The sequence below is a fragment of the Lactuca virosa genome, chromosome 2 (genome assembly GCF_052849685.1).
Source record: "Lactuca virosa cultivar CGN04683 chromosome 2, Lactuca_virosa_CGN04683_v6, whole genome shotgun sequence".
Lineage (NCBI taxonomy): Eukaryota > Viridiplantae > Streptophyta > Magnoliopsida > Asterales > Asteraceae > Lactuca > Lactuca virosa.
Genome location: NC_136427.1, coordinates 267,788,702 through 267,798,295, shown reverse-complemented (window position 1 = coordinate 267,798,295; position 9,594 = coordinate 267,788,702). Strand labels below are relative to the sequence as shown.

The following is a 9,594-nucleotide window of genomic DNA, read 5'->3' as shown; positions in this document are numbered from 1 at the left end:
GACAGTTATGGCCTTATAATTTCTTTTTTTCTTTTTTTATAAGTATTTTAATGCTATTTTGATTTTTTTTTTAAAAGAATTTTCCACCCCCACCCCCAGCGTACCCTCTCTCTCTCTCTCTCTCTCTCTCTCTCTCTCTCTCTCTCTCTCTCCATCTTCTACTTCCTCATTTATCAAATCAGGAAGAAAACCCAAATTTTTTGCTACTTGGCGACCAGATTATATGCACAAAGAGACCCCAAAAAACCAGGTTCTTCAATTTTTTTTTGCCTAGCTTCAGAAAACCACGTTTATGTTCTTCAAGATCAAACACACAGTCACACACATACACTCCACCTTTGAATATTGAGTTTCAGTTCAGTTTTTTTTATCCCCATCTCTCTCTCTCTCTCTCTCTCTCTCTCCCTCTCCCTCTCCCTCTCCCTCTCCCTCTCCCTCTCTCTCGCACGTGTTTCTCCCTAGCCCTACATCAATTTTCCCTATTCCCTGATATTGTAATCGCAGGTGAGTGGTGTTCCCTCATTTTCAGTTCCAACTCACTAACACATATTCATTCGTATGCACTTCCAAGTGACAATTCAAGAACCACACCTGGATTATCTGCTCGAAATCGAATATAAACCCAACCACCAGAAGGCACACCAATCGTATTCCTTTCAAGAGGGTCAATAATGTTAAACTTCTTCTAATCTATCTTTAATGACTGCAACACCGATTGAAATTTTGGTTTATGGGTGGCTCTCACTTCCCAAAGTTCTCCAACTCAATGGCTTAAAAAACAGAGGATTCACTACAGCTTCATCTCTATTAGATGCATTTTGATATGTCACCCAAAAACAAAATAATTGGTGTGTGTTGTAGTTGGATGTATGATTTTGGAAGTGCAAAGACCAACCCGTGTTTTAGTTGTTGGAAGAAATTGTGATGCTTCTTTAGTGCAATTCATCGGATTCTTGAAATTAGAGATGACATCTAGTGTGGTTTGTGTGAACTGATTCATCTGGTTTTTTTCTTTTGAGTTTGTCTTCCTCAAGTGACATGCTGATATATCACTATTTGGTGTTAAAATTTCGGGGTAATAAAGGCATTTGGATATTTTGAGAATTGTGATTCCACTTTCAAATCAAAGTATTTGGGTGGTACTCCCTAATTTTTTATTGGATAAGGCTCAGAAGAGATCAGAACAGAGAATGAAATGTATCGATTTCGTGAGTACCAAAAATTGGTTAAATACCTCCCATGTCTGAAAACTGTCAAAACTGTCATAAAACAGTTTTCTAACAGTCAAAAACTGTCATAAATCCGGGTTTTCTATATGGATTAATGCAACTCGACCCCAGTCAAGGGCTCTGCCCCTTGGACCCCGCTCCCAGGGGCACTTCCCCCGGACAACTGTTCGTTCAGTGGTTTCGCCCCTAAATGACAGTCTACTTTTAATCTTGAATAAACTTAAACAAATGTGCACTCCACACCTACATTACTTGTTTAATATTCATCAAGATTGATTTTTGGTCAACATGTCAACCCATTAGACTTAAATATAATTAGTGAAACAAATCACCAACATTTGGTTATGTGGCACTAACATGACACAATGGTGTGTGAAACATGAAAGAAAAAAAAAAACATTAAGTTTTCAAAAAAAAAAATCAATTTTTGCATTATGTTTCAATTTATTTCAAAAAAATTTCAATATATCTAAGAGTTAGTATTATGGTATTGATATCTCACTCTATCAAACATCTTATTTACCAAGTATTAAGTACCTAATATATCATTATAAAATTATTGTGCTTATTATAAATCTAATTTTTATTTTATCCGACAAAATAGTTTATACATGTTTTTCACTGTTAAATATCAAAATCTTATTGTGGATAATACAAAATTAAATTTAAAGCACGTGTTATTGAAAGATCACATATGTAACATTCACTTGTCAATTTTGTTGGCGACCCGATACAAGTACACAAACCTATCAATTTTGTTGGCGACCCAACACAAGTACACAAACCTATTAATTTTGTTGGCGGCGAATGGATATGAACGACTCTTGTAGAAAAAATCTACCCACATCTACAACATTAAACAAAAAAGGAAAAAATAGTTCTCAATTTGAAACAATAAAATAATAGTGTCGTGAAAAAAAATTAAAAAGTTGGTGTCTTTTATGTCATTTTTTTTCGAGTCTAACATATTAATTAGTATCACATAACTTCATAATGCTACATCCGTAATGGCAACCAGGTGAATTGTCAACATTGCAAAAATAATAAAATAACATGTTTAAATTGCAATAAAAAACGGAATATCAAAATCAAACAAAAACTAAAAACATAATAATTTTTGTGCAATTTACAATTTTTTGTTTGAAATTATTAGATTAAAAAAGTGGTTTTTGAAAAAAAAATCGGTTAAGTTTTTCTTCACATGAAAAAAAATCCTTTATTTATTTTATTTTTTTAATTTATTTATTGTTTTATATTATTATAATTTTAAAACACAAAAATATGGCCCACCCCCGGTGGTGGTTTTATATGGTATCTCATAGTGACACCAACAACTAAAACTGATAAAAATCGATTTAACCCACCAACCCAACCCAAAATTAACGGGTTGGGTTGAGATTTTCAACTCATTTAAGTTAAATTGGTCAACTCATCTAACACATTTAGTTAAATAGGTTGGGTTGGATAAATATTATTAACATATTTTCAACCCGCCGACATATTTAACTTTATTATATATTTAATATAATAATTATTTAAATATTATCATATATTAATCTAAGTATTGATTTATAAATTATAATGTTGTATCATTATTTATGTTTTTAAAAAGTGCAACAAATTTTGAATTTTTTTTTTTCTACTATCGTGTCACTACTTAAATTTCTTGTATCATCCTTACTATGAAATCATGGGTCCGTTCCTACCCACCTGTATATGAAAACTTACTATTTCATTGTCTCCCTCCCACCCCTCTCTTTATGGTCTCTCAATGCTCTCCAATGACACATCTCATTAAACTCACCAATTAAAGTCTCTCAATGCTAACAACCCTCTCGGCATTCCATCAGATATTAGGTCCCCTACATCTAATCCAACACTTGATATTATGATTCCTTTTACAATAAACATGAGTTTCTGTTGATTTTTTAACTCTACACCTTATAACATGTAAGTTTATTATAATCTCATTTATAACAAAAGCAAAAGTAATACACTTAGCACATTATTTAACAACAACAAGACACAACAATCCAAATGCACATATCATCAATCAAAATAATCCGGATCCTTGGGCTTGGGTACCGGGGTCCGAATACAATCATGAGCTTCAGATCCCATTCTTTTATTCCTCCTTTGTTCACTACCAACACCATTCTCATAATTATAATTCTGTTTCACCTTCAACATACCAACCAACTTTCTCCTTCTATACCGTTTCCAAGCCGACTGTATAAAACAAGCCGCCCACGTCCTCCACTGATGCGAATGAACTCTAAACGTATGCCTCAGCTTCTTATTATGCATCTTCCGGAACCACTTCGCGACAAATTTCAAATCCTTAGAGGAAAGCGCGTACGCTTCAACCTCAGCAACTGACGTGACTGTACGCGTGGACAACGGAAGCGTGTCCGTTGTCCGCGGGTCCAACGCCCACGTCAGCAACTCCTCACCACAAAAATCCCCAGGCCCAATCCGACACTCATTCCAAAAACCCGCCCGCCCGCCATCCGTAGTATAGGAATCTAGATTCCCATGCATGATGAATAGCATTTCGTTTGTGGGGTCGCCTTCGCGTAACAAACAAGTGCCAGGTGTGCATGTGACAGGTGTCAACCGTTCGCAGATTGCATCCACTGTGCGCTCGTCCATTTGGTCAAAGAGTGGAACGCGTCTGACTAATTCGATACAGATGTGTTGTTTGATGTCTCGTTTGATGTCTAATGGAAGTTCGTCTAGAATCGCTTCTTCATCGACTTTCTGGTGTTTGATCCATTTGTGAAGATCGTGTTTTCGGATACGCTCACGCATTGCGTGTGGTAATTGTCTGTGGTTCATCCATAACTCTGTGTCCATTTGTTGGATTCTGTATTCTTCTAATCTTTCGGTTCTTGATTCAAGATATGTCTCCATGGTGCCGATAACCATGGCGAGAAGTAGTAATCCTGTGAGGGATATGAGTATGCAAAAGTGTGTTTCTGCGAGAAATGTACTTGCCTGAACTTCTTCAGCTCTAGAACTGAAGAACAAACATGAGAGAGAGAGTTTAAGTTTTTAGATATGTTAATTGAGAAAACTAGGGTTTGTATTTTGTAAGTTGTAATTAATAATAAATTACCTTAGTGCTCGGAGGCCCCACCAGAGACAATAAGAGTATTTTGTGAAGAAATCTAGGGATGCAACTCCGTAATTTACAGCATCAAAGATCATTCCGTATTCGTAGGACTCTGTGTCGCGTCCACATATATTTGAGATGTTGCTTGATTGATACCATGATGCTCGACCTGGATCATCAAGGTAACGACAGTTGAAAAACTTCTCCCCGCATCCTGGTTCTTCAAGATCACACACTTCTTTCCAGCATATTCCTTGTCTTTCGATTGATAGAAGGTAATAACAGGCTCCGAACACCTTCAAAATGTTACAAGATTTTCATCAAACAGTTGGTGTGCATGGTGTTGTTATTCAGTTCGGGTTAAATTCGATGTTAAGAGATTGGAAGGAAAGGAGAAGGGCATACATGAGCTGCCAACATGAAGAGGATGATATTGTAAACAGCCCCAGCGACTGTCGATTCAGCAACAACGCCGGTTACTTGTTGTATATGAGATGAAAGTTTGAATACAAGATAGAGTCTGATAAAGAATTGGAACATAATGAAGTATAATACGCTCGTCTTCGTGCTCAGCATTTCAGAATTATCAAAAATCGGGAGCCATGTCAATACCTGAAACCATTTTTAATTAATTTCGATAAACGTGAAGTGAAAAAGTAATGTCATGATGGAAGAACGACAAGTGTCACCTGTGGAATAGGAAGAGATGCCAGGAAATCAAGAGTGAAATCTCTCTTGAGATACCTCTGAGAGATTTTGAAAGGGTCGAGAACAAGCTCTCCTCTTCCAAGTAAACGAGTTGAAGGTGCATCGTAAGCTGTTCTGAATCGAACGTAAATCTGAATCAAGTAGAAAACGTCGACAATCGATCGAATGATTGTGAGAGTCATTTTCAGAGAAGTATCTTCGCCCATGCACATCTCGTCGTCGTTCACTTCAGGCAAGTAGAAGAACAGAGGATCAATTGCGATCGAAATTAGGGCTGCAACTAAGAAATACTTGTTCCATTGCTTCACATGGTCTCCTCGAGGATCAAATATACGTCCTTCGATTTTTTTGTAGTCCTCTGAGAACACTCTGGTAAGTCTTCCACTTATAACACGCCGTCTTCCACTTATAACACGCCGGTTTTTCGGCGCCGGTGGAGATTGTTCAATCTCAAATCTGTGAAATTGAACAACGATCAATCACATTAACAAATAAACATTAAACAAACAGGCACTCACAAACCTTGAAGGTTTTGTTGACTCGTTTTCCATTTTGCTCCGGACGACTGAAACGACTGTTCGATTCTGCTAACTAAACTTTATCTGCGACGTTAACTATATTTTCACATGAGTAAATGAAACTCCAGCTTGATCATTCATAGCTTAATTTCATGATTAAGCAGAACTTAGAGGTAAAGGAAGCATAAATTACATCGTTGAGATTTTTAAAAGACGAGTCTCAGCATTTTATAGAAGACCATTTTGGAAGATAGTGATCATATGAAGATCCCTAACGTTGTCTTCTCATTGTATTATAATTTATAAATCCCTCCTGCAAATCTTTATTCTTTTCTTTATCGTTTTCCTTTTTCTAAGACCAGAAGTACTTAACAATTCTTTATGTTTTGGCGCCATTATATAACATAAAATTCTTAAAAACAAGCTACAATAGAAGCAAATAGATTGAAAAAAAGAAACACAACAAACAAAATTCAATATCCCTACTCCATCTCCATATCCATTGATTACAAAATAGAAAAACTTTCTAAAACCATACTCTCAAACATCAAAATTCAAGAAAGAAATTGCAACAAGATTAAATTAGAACTGAGGTCTCTGTTTAGCTTCAGCAACTGTGACTCGGATATTTCTACCATCAACACTCTGCAGAAGAAAATCAAAACAAGATTCAGAACAAACAAAATTTTAACCAAAATCAAAGATTATGAAAAAACAATACTTACAGCACCATCCAATGATTCAATAGCACTATTAACCTCATCAGCAGAACCAAAAGTCACAAAACCAAAACCCTTTGATCTTCCACTATCCCTATCATAAACAACCCTAGCTTCCATAACATTTCCTTGTTCTTGAAACAAAGTTTCAAGAGCCAAATTGTCCACACTCCATGCAAGATTTCCAACATAAACCTTATTTGTGTTGTCCAGATTTCTCCCTCCACCATACCCACCACCACCACGGCCACCATCACGGCCTCCATCTCTTGACCCTCTGAAAGGAGACTCGTCTCTACTTGGTGGTGGCCCTGAGTTTACCCTAAGTTGTCTCCCCTCAAGTTCCTGAAATTTCAATACATTCTTACTATCATTACAGGAAAAAACAGGTAACAAATTGTCTAAAATTCATAGAAGAATGTGAATCGATTGAACTTACATAACCATTGAATTGTCGAGTAGCTGCCTCAACTTCTTTAACGGAGGACATGGTCACAAACCCGAAACCCCTGCTTCTTCCGGTGATTTTGTCATATACAACCTATATACATTAATCAGATTTAGAGAAAAAAACACGAACAGATCTGAAGTTTGGAATTAGGTTTAAATGAGTAGATTATACCTCAACCATTTCAACATTCCCAGCTCGTTGAAACAGTCCAGCAAGAGCTGCACTATCAACATTCCACGGCAAGTTTCCGACATAAACTTTAAGGTCGGGGGAATAATTCGTCCGCTGGTCTTCATCTCCGTCGCTTGATAAATCCTCATCCAAACCGTAGGGTGAAGCAACAGCTAAATTTCGGACGAATTTGGACGATTGAGTGGCTTCAAAGAGCTTAATGGAAGTAGGTATGGAGAAAAGCTTGGGAAAAGGATTAATGGAGGAAGGAAAGTTGCAGAGAGCAGAAGGAGAAGTGGTTTTAGAGATGGAGGATAAGGTTGTTAGCGAGAGAAGTTGAAAGGAAAGCGTAGAGGAGGCCATTGTTAACTTACCTGTAAGGTTTAATGGAGGTTTTAGGAAATTCGAAGGGGATAAGGAGGAGGAGGAGGAGATAAGGGATATTTTCAGTAGCAAGGTGACGATTTATATAGGTTAGTTTGGTTACGGGTATGTGCATGGGTTGACCCGACCCGAGAATATCTTCTCTCAATATCTCATCAATCTATCATTGGCTCTTTGGTTTGCCAATTGACTCAATTCACGAACATCATCACGCATTGCCAACAGTTCTAGATTCTGGACATGATCTTCAACCTCCTGCAATACATTCCTCTGAGTTTCAGACATTTTTTCACCTTCAAAATCCCCTTTTAATCGAGATAAACACGAATAAACATCGATTTTTTTGCCAAATTTTTTCCGTTTCATCTCTTTAACCAAATTCAACCCATCGTCTATTCTATTGACTGTAACATACCCTTTAATCATGGTGACATAAGTAAGCAGATCCGGCTCGATGTTTCTTCCAGTCATCTCCACAACAAGCTTCTGTGCATCCTCCATTTTTCCAACTACAGTGTACCCATTAATCATCGTGTTATAAGTACTCAAGTTAGGTTCAACATTTCGTGCCTTCATCTCCTTCAAAAGCTTCTCTGAATCCTCCATTTTCCTAACTTTAGCATACCCGTTGATCACTGAATTATAAGTAACCAATGAGGGCTCCATCTTTCGTTCCTTCATCTCCATTAAGAGACTCTCTACCTCTTCCATTTTCTTCGCCTGAACATACCCATTAATCATCGTGTTATAAACAGCAATATCAGGCAAATAATTTTGACTTTTCATATCTTCGAAGAAACGATTTGCAGTCTCCATTCTTGATGAACGACAGAAACCCGAAATCACGAGTGTGTAAGTGTGTTTAGATGGAACTACACCTTCAGACAACATTTTATCGAAAAACTTCTCAGCCATGGTGAACTTCTTTTCACTTATGATCACCTGTAACATAGAATTATACGACTTGATCGTCCTGGGCACACCCAATTCTTCCATTTTCGAGAATATTTTCACACAATTCTTTACGATGTCCCATTTTCGATTAACTTTTGAGTAACCATGAATTAGAAGAACAAACAGATCTTCATCATAATCAATGCCCTTTTTAGACATACCCAGCAGAATCCGCTTAGCGTCCTCAAGCCTATGATCTATACACAAAATCTCAATCATTTTGTAATGTGTTTCTCTGTCGTGCTTAAACCCAGATCCCTCCACCCACTGGAAAAATTCCAAAGCACGATTAGGGTACCGATTCAGCACACTGGAAACGAGATTATGATCAAGCAGGGGAACTAGATTCCGAATCGAGGTCTGTAAACGGGTCGACCATTCGTCATCTTCCATCATTATGCAAATTGCATCCCTAACCTTGTCTGGGTTGGGATTGTGCTCACCTGGGATTCGTAATTTTCCATTTTCGATTGCCCCGGCTTGTGATCCACAGGTTGCAATGTACGTTTTCGGGTCTGGGGTTTCTTCATATGGGGGTTTATCTGCAGCAGATGAATAGAAACGATGGAGGGGTTTGGAGATTCTATGGAAGTAGTATTTTAGGAGTTGTGGTTTTGACAGAGGGATATAGAGAGAAGCCATTTTCGGTGATTTTGCTCAAGATGGTGGGACTGGGAAGGTTTAGGGTTTTTGTACCGAGTTCCAACTCATGTAACGAGTTGACTCAACCACGAGAATGTTGACTCGCTTCCGTGGTATTTTTTTTTAAAGAGAATTATCATTTAAAAGATAGGTTTTTCTAAATAAAATATTTTAAAGCTGTTTGGTACATAGAAATGAAAGAGTTTTTTAGTTTTTGGAAAAGTTTTTCATGAAAAGAGAATAAAAATTTTGAAAACACGTTTTGTTTAATATTTTTTCAAAAAAAACTAATTCTAAGAATATGGAAATTGATAATTATTGTTTTACACACTATTTCATTTCCAAAAGTTTTCTAAAATATATAAACACACACCATACAAAAGCTTGCTTATGAAGAAGAATTAAGAAACACCATTGATGACGACTAAATTCCAAACAACAAACGATTAATAAATGGCCTCTAATACCAGGTCATCAACTCTGCCTACGATGATGCCTAATTTCAATTTAAAAATGCTCTGTTTTCTGTTTCTAGACTTAAACATGCGTTGAAAAAAAATTAATTTCCAAATTCAAATTATAAAATATAAAATTCAATGTTTTCAATTCGGTTTCAAACAAAATATTAACGAATTTCTATATGTTTGGATTACTTTATTATCAAACCGGTTTGGATCCGACCCGGTTTTGATTTTATTCACCA

At 36.7% G+C, this 9,594-nt stretch overlaps 3 protein-coding genes across 4 annotated transcripts; all 3 read right to left on the bottom strand.

The window, feature by feature from the left end:
• Positions 1-3,170: 3,170 nt before the first annotated feature.
• LOC145161027 (protein CNGC15b-like) lies at positions 3,171-5,778 on the bottom strand. The gene is made up of 5 exons (XM_079080451.1): positions 5,575-5,778; positions 5,034-5,508; positions 4,750-4,956; positions 4,348-4,640; positions 3,171-4,248 (listed from the first exon to the last, which is right to left on the bottom strand). The coding sequence occupies exons 1-5, from the start codon at positions 5,601-5,603 to the stop codon at positions 3,279-3,281; spliced, it is 1,974 nt and encodes a 657-aa protein (XP_078936577.1). The 5' UTR covers positions 5,604-5,778; the 3' UTR covers positions 3,171-3,278.
• Positions 5,779-6,014: 236 nt separating this feature from the next.
• Positions 6,015-7,274, bottom strand: LOC145161029 (RNA-binding (RRM/RBD/RNP motifs) family protein). The gene is made up of 4 exons (XM_079080455.1): positions 6,912-7,274; positions 6,729-6,830; positions 6,296-6,634; positions 6,015-6,215 (listed from the first exon to the last, which is right to left on the bottom strand). The coding sequence occupies exons 1-4, from the start codon at positions 7,272-7,274 to the stop codon at positions 6,153-6,155; spliced, it is 867 nt and encodes a 288-aa protein (XP_078936581.1). The 3' UTR covers positions 6,015-6,152.
• A 165-nt stretch (positions 7,275-7,439) lies between these two features.
• Positions 7,440-8,936, bottom strand: LOC145161028 (uncharacterized). Of its 2 annotated transcripts, XM_079080453.1 has the most exons (2): positions 7,711-8,936; positions 7,443-7,550 (listed from the first exon to the last, which is right to left on the bottom strand). In XM_079080453.1, exons 1-2 carry the CDS (start codon positions 8,889-8,891, stop codon positions 7,523-7,525), a joined length of 1,209 nt encoding a protein of 402 aa, XP_078936579.1. In that variant the 5' UTR covers positions 8,892-8,936; the 3' UTR covers positions 7,443-7,522. The 2 variants fall into 2 exon arrangements, with proteins under 2 accessions (XP_078936578.1, XP_078936579.1); XM_079080452.1 differs by having other exon boundaries at positions 7,440-8,936.
• Between the last annotated feature and the right edge of the window lie 658 nt (positions 8,937-9,594).